Source organism: Balearica regulorum, chromosome 7 (genome assembly GCF_011004875.1).
Source record: "Balearica regulorum gibbericeps isolate bBalReg1 chromosome 7, bBalReg1.pri, whole genome shotgun sequence".
Classification (NCBI taxonomy): domain Eukaryota; kingdom Metazoa; phylum Chordata; class Aves; order Gruiformes; family Gruidae; genus Balearica; species Balearica regulorum.
In genome coordinates, this window is record NC_046190.1 from 36,774,003 (window position 1) to 36,795,127 (window position 21,125).

General features: G+C 53.8%; 1 protein-coding gene across 1 annotated transcript in view; it reads right to left on the bottom strand.

Annotated features, from left to right (window-relative positions):
* CDH23 (cadherin related 23) overlaps positions 1 to 20,214 on the bottom strand; it is a 207,754-nt gene extending 187,540 nt beyond the window's left edge. The window contains exons 1-3 of the mRNA XM_075758935.1: positions 20,180 to 20,214; positions 9,411 to 9,482; positions 4,724 to 4,801 (exon numbers count right to left, since the gene is read on the bottom strand). Of these exons, the coding sequence (XP_075615050.1) occupies positions 4,724 to 4,801; positions 9,411 to 9,477 (145 nt within the window). The 5' untranslated portion in view covers positions 9,478 to 9,482; positions 20,180 to 20,214. The remainder of the gene's footprint in view (positions 1 to 4,723; positions 4,802 to 9,410; positions 9,483 to 20,179) is intronic.
* Between the last annotated feature and the right edge of the window lie 911 nt (positions 20,215 to 21,125).

Consider the following 21,125-nt stretch of genomic DNA (forward strand, 5'->3'; position numbering starts at 1 on the left):
TTACAGATACAGAGCACAGAGGATGGCAGCCTTCCCTGCCTGGAGAAGAAAAGCCCTCTGGCCTAGGATGGAGAATCAAGTGAAGTCATCCACAAATATCAGAGGGACACGCTGCCTCAGATCCACGTGCAGAGTTACCATCCTGCCGCCGCCTGCTAAATGCCAAGTTCCTCTTCCAGCCCTCTTGTGAAATAACTCTCCATCCCAGAAGGCCCTGAAATGCAAGAGGTGACATGCCTCAACCTAATCACTTTAGTCACTATCAGCCACCACTGCGGTGGTACTCCACTACCCCTGGCTCCTCTTAGGCTGTAACAACTTGGGGTGCACAGTAAGAGCCCCAACTCCACGGGAAACGTCCACTATGGCCCACGTCAGTGAAGTAGGTCTCAAAGACCAAGGTCAAGCTCTGCCCCTCAAGAACTTGGCAGAGAAACATCTGTATGTTTTGGAGTTCCTCAGCCGGTGTGGGTTTCCCTGGAAAACAATCAATCAGCTTGCCTCTCAAATTCCTCGTGCCTCCTCCTGCGAGCAGAGGAGGTGGTCTGCTCAACGTAGCCGCCCTGGAAAGGCTCCAGCTTGCCCTGGGAAAGCGTAATCCGAGTTCCCCGCTGTAGAAAGTCAAACCACACCATCAGAAATTTGTCAGGCAGCAAAGCTCTCCTATTCAGTGCCAAGAGCCAGACTGCAATCCTCAAACTTCCAACGGCACGGCCAACAGACAGCCAAGTGTCTGGGCAAGACTGCTTCCACATCAGCGCTCCCCGGCACGATTCCTGACCCGATCAATGCCACCAGAAATTCCTGCAACAGTGTTTGGAAGTCACCATCTGCAAGTCCCCAACTGAGCAGGGTTTTTTTGTAAGGTAGCGAAGGCATACCCACCCTGCTCCCAAAACGAGCTATTTCTGGTGCATTTACCAGCTCAGCAAAAGCTGCACATAGAAAAGCCAGGGGGGGGCAGAAGCAACCCATAAAATTCCCCGTCAGTCATCCGCCTTGCTTTCTGAGCATGGCGAACCCAGGGGATGGAGAGCACAGCCCATGCCTCCTGGGAGAGGCATACAGCTGCAGGGAAGGAAGAAAGGGGCTTTGAGCACAAAGCACAGCCCCATACATCGCACACACACCCTAACGCTTCCAGCCCCCCTCCGCCTCCTGTCAGACGCACATCCCCACCTCCTCGCAGGCGCTGCTCAGCGACCCCCAGTCACCCGCCCCTCCTCATCACGGTGGTGCTGAGCTGCTGAGTCAGGGAGCACAGAAGGCCTTCAGCCCCAAATCTCTGCACCCAGCCAGGCTCCGAGCCAGCACTGCTCCGAGCTGTCACTCGTCAGCAGCCCCGAGCACGGGACTTGCGGAGATAGAGGTTCTCCTTGGCCCCATGCTGTCACGGGCTAAGAAGCAGGAGGAGATGCTGAGGCAGTCAGCTCTGGGGGACCCAGGGCTGAGCATCCCACCAGGCGCTGGAGGCATCCCAGCTACTTGCACGGGAGAGCATCCCAGCAAGCTGGTGGGGTGGAGAGCCGAAAGCCTCAGCTGCACGCTCTCCTGCCCAGAAAGAAGTAAAGGAATCAAACAGCAGACAGCCTTGGCAGAAGCCCCAGGGGGAGCCCGGCCTCCCCACCTGCCAGCCATCCTGGGCGCCTTTCCCAGCTTCACCAGCATCTTCTCATGCTCACATCGCCCAGGGGCTGGTCAAGCCTCACAACTAAATCCTGGCAGGTTTCCCCTCTGTCATGCACGGCTTGACCTCAGCAGGCTTTACAAAGGAAGTCCGTCCTCCAAATTTAGTCCCTCTCCTAGTTTCGAGCAGGGCACGCCAGACCAAGCTCTGGACAGGCAGGAGGGACACATTGTCCCCAGCACGCCTGGATGACCAGCATCCCTGACATGTGTGGCCCAAGAGCAAAGCCTAGCGCACGGTATCAGCTTGGGTGCAACGATTAAAGCATTTCCCACTCTTTTAAGACAATATTATTCCAGCGATGCTAAAACGTTATCGCTAGGATGAAGGCAAAGTGGAATTGCACTCATCTGAATGGCCTCTTTTGTCATGCATTTTGCAAGGCATTGAGGCATGAAAGCTTTCAGAGAAACTCGGGTGAATCCAAGCTAGGTGGTTATAAGGCTAGTTACAGACCTGACATGATGGATCATCTTCATTTTCCCATTCCCGTCCCGCATACAGCGAATCCATTTGCTGGGCAATTAGACTCCAGTCATTACATTATGCTAAGGCGACATTCCTTTTGCAGCAGGGGGGACCCCAACCGAGAGGAACCGAGAGCACTCCCTGCCCATCCCCACTCGCTGACAAACCCAGGGCTACAGGTAACCCCACCCGCAGCCACGCCGGCGAGCATCGCGCCTCGCCAGGCGCCTCCGGCAACTCCCCCGGCATCGATATCGGGGCCGCTCGCTCTCCCTTACCCACAGCCCTCTGAAAGGGTTGGGATTAAACGAAATGGCCCTTGGAATGATTTTGCTTAAGGCGGCGAGCGGTACAATAAAGACGGATGGTCCCTTCTCCTGCAAACTCTTCTTCTAAGGGCTGTTAACCAGCAGGTACTTCTGCTTTCAGAGTAAAACACGCCACGACCCGGCTACTGGCAGCCGAGGTCTCCCGGTGCCCCATCTCACCCCTGCCACCATGGCCCAGCAGGTCACCATCCCTCCTCCTCCTCCTCCTCTCTTCCCCATTCCCTTCAATCGTTTTCGCCTTCCTCAAGCTCGTGCCTCCTATTCCCTCGGCGTGCGCGCGTGTTCCATTGCTTCTGGGTGAAACAACCGACTAGAGGGTCAGTCCACCTGAAAATTGCTCTCCCCGGACCTAAATGAAACAGATGGGCATTGATGAGGTTTGGGGAGAAATTAATCAGCCCGGACCGGCGGCAGCGCCAGCAGCTCCATCGGCCCAATCGCGCCTAATGAATTCCGAGCTCTCTGTCTTAATAGCTCCTGACAAGACTAATTTACTCTTGTAAGTGATTAGAGGGGGAATGATCTCTTAATTGTTGCTTAAGATTCCTTTAGGCACGGCAGGCAGCGGGGACCGCTCCTTTCGCGCAGCCGCCCGGGGATGCCGTAGGGAGGGAGGAGGGGGCTGCACGGGGTGCGGGCATTCGCTCAACGCCACGGTGATGGGCACTTCTAACAGGTCCCAAAAAAGAGATGTGGGGGTTTTTTTCTAGGTAAGAGACACCACATACTGTTCTACTTACACCCCAGTCAGGATAGCAGAAAAGTGTTTCCAGGTGATGACTTTTTTATATTTTTTTTTTTTATTAAAGTTAATAAGCCTAACTCTGAAAACATCTACCAACAGCAGAAAACACGGAAACACCGTTTGTCCATGCTTTCAAGGCTGAAATTTCCCTCTGGCACATCAGGAAACAAAATCCCAGGGTGCCAATATTCTTAAGAGTGAATTTCATTTCTGTACAGTGTAATATAAAGTTTTAAAAAAAATAATAAAATTCAACCCCCAAAGTAATTCCAAGAACAATTTAACTCGCACAATATCTCACTGGAAAGCAGACAGCCAGAAGTCTTCCCCCATTTTCTGCCAAAATAGAAGTTCAGTTCGATTCCCATAAGGTATTTCAAGCTCAAGTACTTTGAGAACCATGTACTTGACGAGGAAGCGCTTCCATTGAGCTCTTCCCAAGCAGCTCTCACTCCTGCTCTTGCACAGCTGCTTCCTTCCCCGGGACTTGGCCGGGGCACATCCAGCACCAAAAGTGTGCTTGCAGGAACACCAGCAACCGAGGGGCAGAGAGCGTACAGACAGCAAAGCAAAGAAACCAGGAGCAAAGCGACCTGTAAGGGGTGAGCTTGCTGAAGAAGGGAGTGAAAAATGACACGGATGCAAGTCATCAGGGGGAAAATAATTAGAAAAAAATTGTAATGAAGTCAGGTCCTTCCCTTCCTTACATTGCTGGCAGCTTGCCTTCTGCGGTGCTATGAATAAAGGCACCCCAGCAGCGGTTTTCAGTACCGTTTCCCATTGCAAATAAGCCTGAGCATCACTGCCAGACAAAAACTCCCCATGCAGATGGCTGCAGCTCCAGCAAGCCTTCTCCTGAGGTCACATCTCTGCACAGAGCTCGGCTCCCACCCAGGAGCTTCCACACCATCTATCCAAAACTCACCACCGAGACTCCACGTCCTGCCTCCTTGCTCGGACCCCATCCCAAACCCCACAAGCAGGACACCATGGGTTGCAAAAGATGCGACCGAGGGGACCCCCAAGAAGAGACAGAAACCTCAGCTAGGAGCTCTGGTGGATCTGAGCAGTCACTAGAGGAGATCTCTTCCAGAGTCCTCCAACCCTTGACGGCTCTGGTGACGACTGAGGTGCGGTGAGAGCACTTTGAGGCGGCTGCTGCTCGGGTCGCACGGTTGAAGGCAGCAGTAGATGTGAGAAGGGGCCTCCGTAGCCTCCATCCCAGCCACCCTCCGCTCCCAATCGATTCCTCCCGCATTAAACGCCAGTCACAAGCCCTGATTGAAGAGCACAAGTTTAATGGACTGAGAGCCTGGAAAGAGGCCGAGAATGACCAGGTCGATCTCTGCATTTACTAAAAACCGATCCCTAGCTAAATAAAGAAAGGGAAAATAAGCTACACCTGTCAACCAAAAAGAAACCCATTTCTTTAATCCCTTTCCATCAGGGGGTCAGCAGCAGCGGACCCCTTGCTCACAGGGACGCCCCACTTACCCACGGGAGTATCCTCATTGATCAGCAGGTAGGTGTCGAAGAAGTAGTTTATGAAGTATGGCAGCCGATTGCCCCGACCTGGGAAGAGGACAAAAGCAAGGTGTTATTTCCCCGGCATGTCGTGCACGGGCCAGCACGGCTGGGAGTGGCTCAGGACACAGAGACATGCAGGCAGGGGACCGGGCTCATCGCTTGGCATCACGATGGCGATGGGTACGAGGGATAACGGGAGGACAGAAAGCACCGCGTGGCCCCTGAAGAAGCTGGTTGGAGAGACGCTTCCCTCCACTGGCCTTCCTTTTTTTTTTTTTAGTGTTTTCTTTTGCAGGATGGAGGTGCAGAGGGAAAGGGGGAAGCCAACAGCTCAGGGACAAGGAACATCAATTATTGTTTTAGCCCATGATTAATACCTTTGCTTTGTTCCCACGGTTGAGAGCCTTTCGCCTTGTCAGCCATCCCAGCAAAACCCGGTGCACCTCCCCTCTCTCATCACCCGATCGCCTTTCCCACTAATTGCCTCCTTTCACCTTTAATAACCAGGCTCACTTCTTTCTACTCCCTTTTTACAGGGCTGGAAGCTCACGAGCCTGCCCCTGGACCGCAGCCTCATTAGGTGACGGAGTCAAGTGCAGAGCACGTAGGAGAACAACGACCGCAGCCTGAACCGGAGGAAAAGTCAACCAGGAAAGATTTACTATTCAAGGGATGCAGGAAAAGAGGTGCGGGAGAGAAACACGATGATTTTCCAAGAAGGGATGGGTTTTCCTTGATACGCAGCTGGAGCCGGCCAAGCCTGCAGGCTTCGAGCAGCGGTTCAGCTGCCGGGCATCAAACAGGGCTGCGCACGGGGAAGGGGAGGTTTGCGCTGGTCTGGCCAGAATAGTTCATGCTCACTGATGTGGAGTCCCAGGAGGAGTAAGAGGCAGGAGCGGGGTCCCCAGCACGGCCCCTGGCAAGGAGACTCGCTGGAAGCGATGCGGAAGCTCTTCCCCGCTGTGACCCCTTGTAACTGCCTCTGGTTTGAGCTGAGCCAAAACCCAAGATCGTGCAAGCAGAAAAAATTGCCAGCGTGACAGCCCCCCGCAAAGCCCTCCGCACCAGGCGGAGATCCAGCCAGGTTCCTTTCAACTCAGCCGCTGCAGAGCATCACCTCCAGCCTCTGCCCCAACCTGGCTGCAATAGCAAAGACGTTGCTTCAGGCAAAGGGGTAGCAAAGCCTGGATGAGATCTGGCGTCCAGGTTTCCCCGAGACCTTTCGAAGACAGGTCCCAGCTGCTCAGCACCCACGGGAAACCCACTTTGGGGGGAGGGACGTGGGCAGAGGAGGGAGGGGGCACAGCCTGGGCTCCTCCAGGGCTCTCGCTTTAACAAGACAGGGATTTTCAGCACTGCCCTCTTTCCCGAGGCACCCGGTTTGTTAAACACCTCGAGAAGTGGCAAAGCACTAGAGGCAGCACTCTTCCAAAGGCACATTTAAATCTCAGCCTCTGGAGTTAAGTACCAGGAAAGAAAACGAGAAGGACCCCAACAAAACGGGTTATTTCGAAATAATGGCATCTCCGGAGGCTTCGAAGCACATTCATACCTGGCTGCCGTGTCAGGCCAGGAGGCTGTGAAGGGAGCGGGCAAGGCTAAAACTCACCAAGCAGCCCTTTCTGCAGGGGACGCGCTTCCGCAAACCCCTCTATTTCAAAATACGCTTCTTAGTATCACCAGTATGCTAAAAATAAGTTGCATCTTCCAAACACAGCTGCACGAGGTGCTGGGAGGCATTCAAGCGACCAGCCTGTGAGCACACAGGATCTATATGTTAAGAGAGGAGGGCAGCTGGCACCTGAGAGCTGGGGAATGGTCCAGAGACAGGATTTTGCTTTGGGCTGCAAATCCCAGGATAAAGAGCAAGGCTGTCACCACGCTGCCAGACCACCAGCGTTCAGAAGGGCAGCGTGCGATGGGAGGGGATGGAGAGAAAGTGTCGGAATGACACGAAAACGTAGGTCAAAAGACGCACGCTATGTCGAATGGAAACCATTCCCCCCAAAAATAAAAAAGGGATGCTGTGGCTGAAGCCGCAGTCCCACCAGCCCTATTCCCTGGCCGGCCTCTACACCCGCGTCCCAACCACAGCTATTTCCAGCTGTCCCCCAACCCAGCCCACCGCCGAGGGCCGCATCCTCGGCATACCTTCAGGAACCTCCCCATCTCAGGTCTGGCCATAAGCTCTTACCCTCCTAACCTGGGTGCTGCCAAAGGGTGCCTAGCCAGTCTGCAAAACACAAGTCTCCCGCACGTACACCTCACTGCCTAGTCTGGGATGGCCAGAAGCATCCCTTTCACATTTAACCCAGGACTGTCGATGTTTTGTTGGCTTCGAGCATGCCGGTCCTTTCACAGAAATTAAGCCAGGAATCACAGCCGCACGCCACGTACCCTGAAAGCGAGTTCATGCTTTCCCAAAGGCATCGCTGTGAACCAGCCATCATCTGCGGCTTCATCTAATGGATCAGCAGCTGGGTTTTCCTTCTGCGAGACTGCTACAACCACCTGGCTATCCCCTGGGATATATCATCACTGTGTCCCTCATCACAGCTCCTGCTCATCACCCCCCCAGCAAGGTGCACAGCAGAAAGCCATCACTTCCACCACACTCTTGTAACCCTTTATTTCCCCCTTTAGGTGCTACCAACAGGCTCCAAGCCATCCATGATCGAGGTGGTTTTGACACGCTTGGAGATTTTCTTCCCTGCACGCATCTTCCACACCTCTTCCACGTCGTTCCCGTAAAACTTGCTGCTGCTTTGCTCTTCAGAGTCAGTACTCGCATCCTTGGGCACGGCTGATGCAAGAGCATGGCAATCCCAGAGCCATTCTAGCTAGCATCCCTCGGTCCCTCCTAACCTGGAGATGACGACAGTCCCTGCCCATCTCTGGCGACTGCAGCTGTAGCTGGGCAGGCGGACTCTGCTGCCATGCCAGAGCTAAACCACCCTCTCCCAAACACACCAAGCCCCCCTGTGCTGCACTTCTGCGTTTTCCCTACCAAATTGCTTCACCAGGAGCTTTTTGCAAGTCTTCTGGGAAGAGGAGCGCCGTCACCCGCAGTCCCCAGGGTGCGTAGCAGGGCACCCACGCACTTCTCCTCCCAGTCCCAGGCACAAGCGTTGTGCCGGAGCTCGCTTATCGAGGGCGGGCGCTCCTCGGGGACACCGCAGCCGAGCCCTGGGCAGCGCAGGCTTTGGGAGAGAGGGGCTGCCACGCTGCCGACGTGCAAGCCTCCGAATCCCCGTTTCCCCGCGCTGCCCCTCCAAGGCTTTGCAGCTTGCTATTGCCTATCTGCTGCGCCCAGCCAGGCGCCCGGAGCAGGGCTGAGCACGCACCAGCTGCGGGTGCTGCCACCGGCCGTGCAGGGAGGGGTGAAGGAGCAAGTCCCCAACCAGGCAAGCAAACCCCCCCCCGCCCCATCCCACCTCCAGTGGGACATACTGGACCACTCACGGCAAGCGATCTCTCCAGGGGTGGGGGCAAGTTTTAGGAGGCTCAGACTGGGGCAAAGGACTCGCTAGGTTGTCTTTTTTTTTTTTCCCCCCTCCTTATTTTTTCCCCCTTCCAGAGGAGTGACAGGGCAGTTAACTAGTGAGGCTATACTTGATCCGATCCGACACCAGAGGGAGATTGACTGCGCTTGTCAGTCACAGCTAATGTCATCCACTGACTACTTAATCAGGCTGCCAATCTGGGCAAGCCATCTTGAGGCTTTAGTAGGGGGAAAAGAAGAAAAAAAAAAAGCTTTTATTCCAAAGGGCACAGTGCTATCAAATGGACACACGCTCACTATTGTTTATCAGCAAGTGCCACACAGGCTCACACCCCCCGGCCTCCCTCTCCCCCCGCCAGCACCCGGGGGCTTTAGCCCATTCACACAACAATCCCAATTTTCACGGGGCTTTGCTGTACGTTTGCAGCGCTTACGCGCCCCGTGACGTGCCAAAGCCCGGCCCGAGAGGCACGTTTGCTACGCCAGAAGGCAGTTGTCCCCCCAAGCTCCCACCCGGCAGCCAGGCTGGACCCCACGTGCCGGGGGGAGACCGAGAGCATCGCGCTGGCGGGGCAGAGCCCGGCGGTGGGAAGAAAGCCGACCACAGAGGAGCTGCCCAGAGCCCTGCCCTTCCCTGCAGCCGGAATGAGAAAAGAGGTTTTGCGGCTCAGAGAAGAGTTATTTCCCACACAGCGTATATTAAAGCACAGTTCAGGTAATAATTTTGCTGCTGAAAGCACAGGGAGAGCCCTACCAGCAATGCCTCTGCTCTTGAACAGCTAACAAGCTCCTGCTTTACATCCTTGCCTTGCGTCCACTCCCTCTAACTTCCTTTAGGTTTTATTTACATGAAATCACCTAACACCATATCTACGGCCAGGTCCACCACCGGTTTTGGCTTCGTGAATCCGCATCTGGAAGTTACCCGGGTCTTCCCACCGAGATACACCAGGAGCATGGGGGGTGCTGCTGCTCAGCCCTACCAGCCACACCTCCCCATCACCCCAGCGACACGGCTCTGCCCTCAGATATTCACCCGGAGGCCACGAACGCAGCAACTACTACCCTCGTACCTCACAAACGTGAGACCCGAGCAAGGAGAGGAGGGGAGAGGGAAGAGCACGGCGCTGGACCGACGGAAGGATGACTTACCCAGAGAGACCAGCTCCAGGAGCAAGAGGGGAAGCAGAAAGTTGCCGGCAGCAGCGTGACGCTTCATGGTTCCTGTCAAAGGAGAAAGGCAGCGTCAAGTCCAGCGCTCTACGGATATTACCCCGTCTCCCCAAACCCAGCAGGCTTGAGGACGCAGCCCTGCCCCGGCTTAGCACCTCAGTGTCCTGATGCCGCAGGGGGACACCCAGGAGGTCACCATTTCGGTAACGCTTGGCTTCTATGCGGGGCACGGCACCCAAGAGTGCCACCGCCGCTTTCCTGTTTCACACAGCCCCAGCCATCCTCTTGGCAAACACCAAACCGAAACCAGGATTAACCTGGCGTAGGCAATACTTTTTTTTTATTTTCCGGTTGAGGGTAAGGAAGAGGTGCTGCAACCCAGGGACCACGCAGCAGTGAGCCATCAGCACCGGATTTAAGATGTTTTGGCAGAGCTGCGTGGGAAGCGTGACCCAGAGTCGCTGGGGTTTCAGAGGACAAAGCGGAGCCCCTCGAAGCTCTCAAACCACCCGGGCGGCTGCGAAACAGGCACTGCGAGAGCACTAGGAACGGACAGGCTTGCAAACGTGCCTGCTTCCCGCTCTGTCTCTTGAATTTCCCCGGCTTCGCATTTCACACGGCACACGATTCCTCGCGACGAGGCAACGGAGTAAAGCACTAGCAGGGAGCTGCCTAGCACGGCCGCACGCTCGCGTGGTGTTCGGACCATTAAACACAAAGCTCTTTCCAAACCAACCCCACAAGAAAGTCCTGCTTTGCAAGGAAATTCATACCCAAGATGCCGAAAGCGTTCCACCCCAGAGGCAAGCATAAATCACATACATTGCACACAGCATATAGGCACAACAGAAGCCCCCAGGGAAGCTCACAGAGCCGAAGACCCCCCCCCTCGGAAGCGGACGGGACATCTCAGTGACCCATCTCTGAAGCTGCCCGTATTTCTGCAGGGGCTGTGAATGGCGTGGGCTGGGGGAGTAGTTTCCTGCCAGCCCAGCATGTCTGCACAGGAGCAGACCGGGGGACACGAAAGGCAGAGAGCATACGTGGCAGCCAGCCTTTTGGGCAGCAAACAGAGAGAGATGAACCCGTAGTTAAATGCATAAGCAGGTCCCGCTTGAGATCAAGCGCTGACCTGAGCTGCGAGGGCTGAAACGAGTAATAAATCGCCTCTTCCATTTACCAGCCTAAGCGGGGACTCGTTACTCCTGTGACTGGTCCCATTGGTTCACCCACCGCTCACAGCGCTTGCGGAACACATCGCTAAAGCAACAAACCCAGGCAAGCTGCTGTGATGTGCGGTTCCCACTCGGGGAAGCACCCCGACAGCTTATCCATAAACCCGGGGTACCACCTTTGCTCACCACCGCTCTCGGTTTACCCCAAGAGCAGCCGCTCGCCTTTCCCTTTACAGCACCCTGCTCTGTACACGCTAAAAGCAAGGACGGCACACAGAGTTACCCGAAAGCGTGGCACCGTGCTGGAGGGGGTCCTGGACCCCATCGCCACGCTAAGACGCGTGGGCACCCCACGGGGCGGTCCTTACCCCTGGGGGGGGGGAGCCCGCATCCCAGCCCCACCTCTGCGGATGCTCCTAAAGGAGCTTCGAAGCAATAGCTAAGTGTATTTTATCTTTACTGGGGGATGTGGCAGAGAAGACAGTTCATAACAACTCTGTCACCATAGAAAGGGCCCTAAATTCTCATTTCTTCAGCTATTTTGCCACGAGAGAGTCTCTAGGAAGAAGACGCCTGCGCCTAGGCAAGAAAAACGGTGCTGCGGTCTTTTTTTTGTGCATCTTTAGGAAATTCAGCACAAACCTGAGAAGACATTTGGGATCAGCGCTGCTTAACTTTAAGGCGTATCGTGCCGATCCCCCCAGAAAACACAGACAGGGCAGGAGAGCTCAGTCCTCCACCCTCTCACAAGTTTCTGTCTTCCAAGTGTTCGGTGCCAGCAGAACATCCAAAAACCAGTTTCTAAATAAGAATTACCTCCTCCCCAGGAGCCAAGCATCCTATCAGGCCCTTTAAACCTCTAGATTTGGCCAACAAAAGCAAAATAGACTCTTCTAACAAAGAAAAACCCCAAACTTCTCCATTTTCCCTCCTTCTTCAATATGTTTTGGGGAGGAGAAAAAAAAAAAATCTCGGACGTAGCCAACGCTGCTGTTTCAGGCCCCCGCATCAAGCCCCGGGTGCGGAGCCAAAGCTCCTCGTGCTGCCGTCAGGAGGGACGCAATGGAGATGAGGAAGGCAGCACAACCCCGAGCTCTTCCTCCGCCTTCTGCTGTGCCAAAAGGCCATTGAGGAAAATGCTAACTTTCTTCTAAAACAGCACCGCTATCAGCCCAAGCGAGCGGAAACGTTATTTTCCGGCTTCACAGACCATGTTTAAAAAGCAACGGGGCAGTGGAAAAACAATTTACGTGATGTAGAAATAAAGGCAGTTGACAGCATCCCCTTTCGAGTGTCATGATAAATCTAAATATTGTATATTCCAAGTCAGTCACTTCATTATGTAAGTAATTGCCTGAAATGTCATTTTGATTTTGTCTGTCTTCATTAATATTGCAGCTCTTCACTGTTTCTCCGAGATGGTTCACTCGAATATTGCAAATTTAGGAACGGGATTGAGAAATCTCCAGGGAGAACTTAAAAATTGTGACTAAGAGCATATTAAATTGCACCTTCTGCCTGAAAGAGGCTCTTTGTAGGAAGCATTCGGTGCAGTTTCCAGCATAATAATGTCTCTGGGCAAGTCTCATCGCCGGGAACTTAACTGTTGTCTCCTGGCTGCAAAAGCACGAATGTTAAACCAGAGATTTCCCAGTCCGCTGGCAAGCGGTCCCCAAGGCGTGGGAAGCAGCAGACAGAACCGCATTAAACGGTGACGGATGAGAACCGGAGGAGCCTCTACTGCTGAAACACCGCTCTGCAAAAAAGTCCAGGGCTTGAAAGTTTAGGAAGCGGCTCGGGTCAAGCAGAGGGTTTTCAGCCCACCTGCCCCAAGCGCCTCCTTCCCGAGCCCGGGAATTAGCTTTCTTGCTGCTTCAACAGTATCCTCGCGTCCCTAAACGTGGCCAAAGATCCCACCAGCTCGGCTAAAGGGCACGGCAGCCCCCGCAGACGGAGCCCGGCCAGTGCGCGCTCCGGTCCTCGGCATACCCGGCACACGTTAATCCAAGCAAAGTTGGCAGAGAGGCTCCAAGAGCCTTCCAGCATCTCACCTCCATCACGCGCTGGAGCAGAGACGCTTCTGCTGAACCCGGGCCACATATCGCTCTCGGGGTGCTTAAGCATCAGCATCCAGGCTGTGCACCTGTGTCTGTTATTTTTAAATGCACTGGTGGGGTCCTTGCATATGAGAACGGCTCGCACACACACAAAACACCCTTAATTGCCTCCATCAGAGCCGCGGCGGCTTCATCTTGCTGGCAGAGGCGCCCTCACGTTCGAGCTGCTGCTGGCATCTTTAATCACCCCCCCGAAGCCCCGACCCCCCCCACCTAGCCTTCCCTTCCCCAAACGGCGCCGCGACACTTGCGCCTCCAAATTTATAGCGTCAGCCTCTCTGTTTGCTCTGCGCTGTTCCAGGAGCATAAAGAAGAAATGAAAGTGTAAATCAAAGCACCTCCCAAACGGTTTCCATGCGAGGAAACTATACGCACCTTCCCAAAAAGCCCCTTTCTCCGGTGACACAGCGCAAACACCATCCCTCAAAGGAGGGAGCCTGGCAGCCAGCGCTGCCCGCCCACACCATTTGCTCCTTCGTAGGCAGAGTGGAAGCCCCCAAGATGCTTCCAAGATCCCACCACGCCCGTGGCATCCAGCCAGCCGCTGGAAGACCCCTCTTTCCCCAGCACGCCATCCATGCCCACTGTCCCCAGCTTCTTCCATCCCCAAGGGATGCTCCAATGAGGGCCACCACCAAACGTACATCAGAGAAACCACCTCCGCGATCCTTCTCGGCAAAGCCCGTCGCCTGGCACCGACCCTCGTGCCAAAACACGGCCCACTGCAGAGGCACAGCAGCTCCCGCTTTCTTTTCCATCCCTCAACCAGAAGCACCATTAGAAATTCACTTCTTCTCATTGCTTCTTGGCCAGGTCTTTACAATAAGGAGGATTCAAAAGGGGAAAAAAGTAAAAGTTAATTTTTTTTCCTCCCCACATATTGGCTTGAGCTATACACAAATCATAATTCCTAAAAATAACAAATTGCAGAACAGGGTAATCAGAAGTAAATTGATATTGATAAATAAGCTTTTCTTCCACGCGGTAGGTGGTTTATTTTAATCTAATGAGTTTTATATTTTCTGAGCTTTCAGATTCCATGATGAAGAGCCGTCCGCACTAGAATTACAAAGCACTTTGAAATATTGTAATTTTATGGCTCATTTTGTCAGGACTCTTGAAAATGAGATTTGTTCCCAGTGAAAAAATTTGCCCTTTTTTTTTTTTCTATTCCCCGCAGTGAGGGAAAAAATTCCCTTGTTAAATAAATACAAGCCAACATATTTGTATGCACAGGGAGAGGGAAGGATGGCTGCACACAGAACAGGGAGCACGGCTGCCACAACCCACCTAAGCCCCGAGACCGTGCTCGCAGGAGAAGGACCGCAAAAGATGCTCTCTGCCCTTCCTACACCCCAAAAGCAAAGCTGAGGTTGGAGAGACGGGCGGGTGTTTTTCCTCCCCGCCCAGCCCAGGGGATGCCCACAAAGCCGCCAGCGAGTCCGAGCTGCTCTGCGCATCCCGGCAAGCACCAGCGGGTGCTATTTCAACCTCTCTCCTAGAGCTGTTACTTACTAACGAGTAGTAACACCGGAGTTTCCCCACATTGCCAGCAGTTCACTCCCATTTCAAAACAAGGACAGGAACGGAAGCATTTTGTTTGGGGCGGTGAGAGGTTTGTTTTCCTACAGGAAACAAGCTCAAAGACAACATTAATACCTTGTTTAACCAACATTCCAAGACCAGGAGAAAATGCCATGCTTGAACTTCTCAGTCCATGCAGGAAAACTTTGTCTGGGATGGAAATGAAATTCATTCTCCCAGTCGTTGCAACGGCCATAAAATAATCCCACTAACCGCCCAGCTCCGCGTTAGCGCCGTGCAAACCCCCCGCTGCAGCACGCCCCAACGGCGGCATCCCCAAGGAAAGTCATTTAGTGCTACAAGTACAAGCATCCGGTTCACCTCTTCATTCGCGCAATGTTAAAAAAAAATAGCACCCTGGGGGCTTTGGGAAGGGGTACTCCCATTCCCTGCCCCAGTGGGCACGGCCACCCATCCTTCCACGGCAAAAGCAGCATCTTTCTTGGGTAGATGGAAGAGGAGATGCCTGATTTTTGTTTATTTTTTTTAAAATTTTTTTTTTTTTCCAGTGGGGCAGCACCAACTCTACTGAGTCTCCAGCACCGGTTGCTATGATGCCTATGGAGACTAGCAACCATTTTCCATCACAAAAAGCTCACTTAAGCTGGAATAGCAGCACTTAAACTAGGAGGAACGGAGACCAAGCCAACAGGCTCCTGGTTCTCCTGGGCTGCACCAACACAACGCCCAGCACATGGAGGCAATGCAGCAAAGGAGCAGCAGGGTTGCAGAGCAGATGATGTTAACGTGGGATGAAAAGGTGGAAAAGCAGCCAACAGCAACAGAGCTCAGCTTAAAGAAAAAAAAAAAAAGGGGGCGGGGGGGAATAAGGGTGGGTATTACTGCTTTAGGAGGAGGTAGAAAGATGAACTCGGTGAAGCCAGCACACAGAGTTTGGTCTCACAAGATGGGAACCTCTCTCCAGACTCTTAAAACAAAATATACAGCAACAAAGTGGCAAATACCAGGATGCTGAAGGCCTGACCCAAAGCGTGCTGGTGAACGGGAAGCTTGGCGCTTCCTTCTTGTGCCCTGCCTGGAGGAAGGAAGGTTTGCCTGCCGACCGAGGCCAGGCAGCAGCCTGGCTGGACTTCCAAGCACTAGCATCAAAATGATGCAGGAGAAGCATCCAACATCCTCGGGATCCGACACAACATTTCTGAGCGGGTTGGTGACGCTGCCACGCAGCCTGCGCTCACAGATCCCAGGGCGCTCCTGCCTGCGCTGCTTCAGACGTGAGCACGCAACTGCTGCTTGGTTTGGGGCTTTTAAAGTAGAAAAGAAGAGAGGACATCTTTGAAGTGGAATTAAAGAAAACAACAGTGTTCATCTAAATATTGCCCACTCCATTTACAGAATAATGAGAATAACGAGGGTCTGGCATGGCACATCCCTCCTCGGCCACCCTCTGGTGCAGCTTTGAACGTGAGCATCACCTTTTTGCAGCAGCAAGCACACTATAAGCTTCGCTCTAAGAAGTACACCCATAACAGCGCCAGCAATGCAATAAAAAAATTCAGCATCAACTTCAAGCACAAGCCATCAGCCAAGAACCGGGAGCTCTTGACAATCAGCAGGCAAAGATCATTTCAAAGCCCTGCCAAAGATGACGGGTTAGTTATATTTCACTCCATCTTCCTTGGCAAACACTCACTGTGGTGGATGCCACTCAAAGCCCCCCCTGCCCCCGTCAGCACAGCACCCCAGGACCTCACCCCTACCTCCGGCTACTCTAAGCTCCAGGCTAGGTGTTTGCATCGCTAAAAAGAAGCGACAAGGCTATTTGTTCATTCCCCTGGTAACTCAAGCTGCAGCCTGGAAAGGTAGATCTCAAAAAGAGAGACAAATAGGGGTGGCAAAAAACCCAAACCAAAAAAAAACCCAACCCACCCTCACACTGAGCAACCCGAGTTGCAAAAGCTCTCAGGCCATTTCTTGCCTCGTCCAAATCAAGAGAGAAGTGTCCTCGCTGGTTTTGCACAAAGCTCACTTAACTTTCAGCGCGAGGCACTTTGCTGCACCAGCCCTTTTCAAGGCCCACTGGCTGTTCAAGCTAATAAAAGTGATGCTTTGCCTGATGGACTTACACCGTGGGCACGCTGTGGCTAATCACTCGCTGGCTGAAATTTTAGGAGGGCGGGGGGGGGAACCACCAAAGCAGTAGAGGCAGCACAGGGAAAGGAAGATGGGGTTACTTAGGAGGAGGGGGAAAAAAAAAAAAAACCAAACCACAAAAAGAAACCCAGGATGCCTCAATCCCAAACAGCAGCCCCTGAGAGCCGGGGGTCAAACTGAAAGACAAAGGCATTCAGCAGAGATGAAGTGATTTGGATTAATGACAGTCGTTCATCACCAGCGACAGGCTTGGTCATGCAAGCCCTCCCAGGACCCCAGCCATAGCTGAGGACCCTCTCGTCTGTCCAGACCCCTCTCCTGCACGCCCTTTCCAAAGCTGCAGTAGCCCGGGCACCAGCACATCCCCCTGTTTCCGTGAGGATTTTGCCCGTAGTGACTCTCCCCCCCAGCACACTCCAAGCAGAACCTCTTGCTCCCCCGGAGAGCCGCTCTTCTATCAAAGGCACAGATCAGGGCAAAGCGATTCAGGCCAAGGATGGAAAAAAGCCTCGCTGCAGGGCCGGCTCCGGCAGGGGCTGGGGAGGACACGTTACGGCCCTCCCACACCCCGATCAGAGTTTCCATTGCAAGACATATCCAGCAAGGTCCTTGGACCCGGGGCGTGGGTTCAAGCAGATGCTTCTGTGAGGCTGTCTAGCAGGGGGAAAAAAGAAAAAAAAAAAAAGACATGCACGCAGCATGGCCCCTCTGATCGTTCATGGAGCACACCGTAGTCAGCAAGCTCCCACCAGAGCCACGTACAAACATCTTCACACACTGAAAGCCACCAGACTCCACAAGCAAAGGTTTTCTGCCCACCTTGACCGAGGCTTTGAGCTCAGCGCCCTGCATAGCACAGCCTGTACGTATACGCTATTCCAGCCCCAGCTATAGTGTCCTGGTCATTACCAAACCACGGGTAAATTCCAGGACATCCCCAAGATTCAGGTGAGTCTCAACCACCGGGATTCCCCATTTCAGCTGCAGAACCCGCACGCTGCAATAGGGTCCGACAGCAAGGCAAGCACGGAGGCATCAATTCTCATGTTTGTAGGTCCAGGGCCATAAAACCCCCAAACTAACCCTCATCCCTCTGTAATGTTATTAAAAGCCTTATTGCAAAAAGCAGGACAGACGCTGTAGTGGGGAAAAAAAAAACATAGAAGTTTTGGGATGTGCTTTGAACTATTTACATGCACAAAGCAAACCTCCAGCTAAATCAGCCAGGCTGCAATAGCCCAGCTGCAAGCAGCTGGGATGTTTTACACTCTAACGAGAGGCCACAGGCCAGCACCTCATCAAGCCAACCCCATATGCTAAAGCTTCTTAAATTTAAAAATAATCCGTGCTCCAGACCATCAGCACAGAACATTTAAGAAACTTCATAAATTAAATCCTTTTTAAGACGTCCTCACCACCCCGGCTGCTCCTGGGGCGTGCACCAAAGGGGATTGCGGTGCCCTTTTTCTTTGCATACCTCCATCAGCTTAGCAGAGACACGACCATACCATGGACATTATTCTGGAGAATAATGTTTCTGGTGCTACCAACCTGCTGTTTTCAGGTGATGCCCCCAGGGAGGGCATGCAGCCTCTTTACACACAGGCTGGGTGCACTTCCCAGGTCCTGCTACAGCAAACAGCCAAGCTCTGCAGCTCCCACCTCTTGCAAACATTGTTTCTCCCACTTATCACAAATAAAAAAAATAAAATTTAAAAAAAAAAAAGAAGATAACATCGATTTTTACAGTTTCCCACAAAGGGAGTGTTTTACAACTTGGTCTTAAAACAGAACATTGTATTTTCACAACACAATGTCAACTTGGTGCTACAAAACCTACAGTTTGTTTTCCAAAACAAGAGAGCTTTGCCTGGAGAGGGAGGGGGTGGAGGAGGAAAATGTAACTGCAAAGGGATTTCCTCTCCTCCTTCCCCAGGGCAGGAGAGAAGGAAAGACAGCAGTAAAACTCCCTCCCCCAAAACACCCACCTGGATTTTGACAAAGATGAGTTTCCCATGGGAATACCCCGAATCAAACAAGATTCACGCACCAGCTCTATCCCGTAACGCGGGTCCCAGGCTGCCGCAGGATGCGCCGGGAAGACCCCGAGCTCATCGCCTCCAGCCCGGTCACGGTGGGCACCGGGGAGCGGCAGCTCTGCCAGCCCTCCTGCATCTCTCTGCATCAGTCGTGCCCAGGGGATTTGCTGCCAGACAGGGCTTTTCCCCCAGCACAGGGAAAAACAACCCCGCAACCAACAACAAAACCCCACGCACTAGCACAGAAAACTTCCCATTCCAGCATCCCCCCCCCCCCAACAGTGGTGGATAAGAGAAGGCAGGCAGCTTGGGGAAACGATGGTGGTTGGCAAGAGGGTGCTGGCAGCACCCCCAGGCATCGCTGGCATGGGGCTGGGTTCGTCCTTCGCGTGCAGGGTACCCATGGGGGAGTCCCGGGGTGTGCCCCCACCCCGGCCAGCTCCACTATTCACCAGCGAATCACCCCGGCCTCCGCATCCTCTCATTTGGTCAGATCAGCTACCCCACCTCTGCTTTTCCTTCTCCCTTTCCTTACTTTTTTTTTTTTTAAAAAAAAAAGAACTGTTGCCTTAATCAACAGCCTTATTAGGCGATGGGGGGTTTTGACAAGTTTTTACTACCAACACTACAAATGTTGTATTTTCCCAATTAAATGCCAGTAATGAAGCCCCCACACCTGTATTTCTAATTGCAAGCGGGCACCTGCTATTATTTACCTTCACACAGCATCCAAAAATCGTGGATCAGAACAAAGGGGCTGGTGCTGTGCAGATCAAATTAAAAAACAACACTGGGGAAAAACTATCCCTGCCACAAAAAGCTTAGAGCCCAAACACCCCTAACAAACCCCAAACTCCACGAGTTACAATGAAAGAGTAATGTATTTTAATAGGAACCAGCCTCTTGAAGTTTGAGCATTTTCTTTAAATAAATGCTCCGGCGATGACTCCAGGCAGTTCAAAGCTAAAGATGTCTGGCCAACGCCAAGTTGGATGTGTGCGGGACTCGGGATTTGAGGCGGTCGGGAAAACATTTATTTAAATAAGAGAGGACTGCGAGTTGTCAGAGATTAAGAGGAGCAAGCAAAGAAATAGGGAGGGAGGGAAAACCTCAAATAAAGTGTTTTCTCAAGAAACAGAAAGAAACCACTCAGGGCAAGTTTGTCATTTTGAAAAGCTATTTTCCCATTTCAGCTGGTTTTGAAGGGATTAAACCCCCCCAAAACCCGCACGCCCCCCCCCAAACCCGAGCCCGGCTCTCCGGCCGCATCCCAGCCCCGCACGGCTCCGGAGAAGTTCAGCCCCGGCTCGGCCGAGAAACTTTGCAGCTTCTCCCCGCCGGCTCCTTCCAAGCCCAACTCAAAATTAAAACCGAGGATGGGGTTGGGAACGGGGGGTAGGACAGCAGACACCGACGCGCTTATTCTTATTATTTTTTGCTCTAAGGGAGAAAGGTTGGGCTCCTCGGCTCCTGCCATCGAAACCACCGCCCTGAACGTCCCCCGTCCGTCCCCCCCCAAAAAAAAACCCCGATGGTGATGGCAGCGCTCACCCCAAACAAGTTGTCCCCTCGGTGGAAGCAGACAAGCGAGGTTTGGGAGGCGGACGGCGCGCAAAGCAGCCCCCCAAAGAGAGGGGGGGATGCCGGCGGCTCCGTGCATCCTCCCGCACCCCCCCAATAAAATAAAGGCGGGATACTCAGAGCTCCCGGGGCGTTACCTGGCGCGGCGGTCTCGGTGCCCGGTGTCAGCGACGACCCCCCATGGCTTCCCCCCCCCCCGCGGCTGCCGGCCCCCGCCGCCCTGCCAGCCGAGTGAGCCGCCGCGGGAGGAGGAGGAGGAGGAGGAGGAGGAAGAGGAGGAGGAGGAGGGAGGGGTGGGGAGGGAGCCCGAGCGGCGGCCGTGGCGGGCGGCGCAGCGCCCCTTGCCCAGGTAACGGGTATTTCAGCGCCGGCTCCGCCGAGCCCCCCCACCCCCCCGGGGACCCCCGGTGCGGCAGCCGTCCCCCCCCACCCCCCAAATCCCAGGCTCACCCCCCGTTGCCTCTTCCAAACCCACTTCAGCCCTAGGCAGGAGGCACTGGCTCCGTCAAGTGTATAACTCAGCCTCTTTGGTTTAAATTCTATTTTTTTTTGGGGGGTGGGGGGGTGTTATTATTATTTTTCTGGCCCATGTGCGAGAGTGGCTGGCAGGCCCGGGGAGCACGTGAATCATACATGAGCGGGAAAGCGATCCCAGGCTGGCAGGCGTGCCAGGAGAGCCGCACGGCAGTCCTTCCTCCCCAGCTCCTCTCCCTCGGGGCCTCCGTTTCCACGGACCCCGCGCTATTTTTGCCACAATGCCCATACACGCACCCACCTAACCACTTCACGCTCTTGTCACCGGTCCCCCCAACCCCAGGTCCTCCCGGCTTTCCTAAGCCAGCGGGACATCACAGGGTAACCCCCTGCCCCACCATCCAAGTCCTCCTTACAAGCACTTTCAGGGATGGCAGCCAAATCCCACCGCTTCACCCCATTTCTTGCCTGTTTTGAAACAATAAAGGCATAGAAAGCAGCGTGCAACACCACCAGTCCCCGCACCAAGGGGGTGACGCAGACCCCTGCAGCACCCCACATCCCCAACCCCCAGGAGGAGCCAGGGCTTTGGGTCCTGCCCCGCTGCAC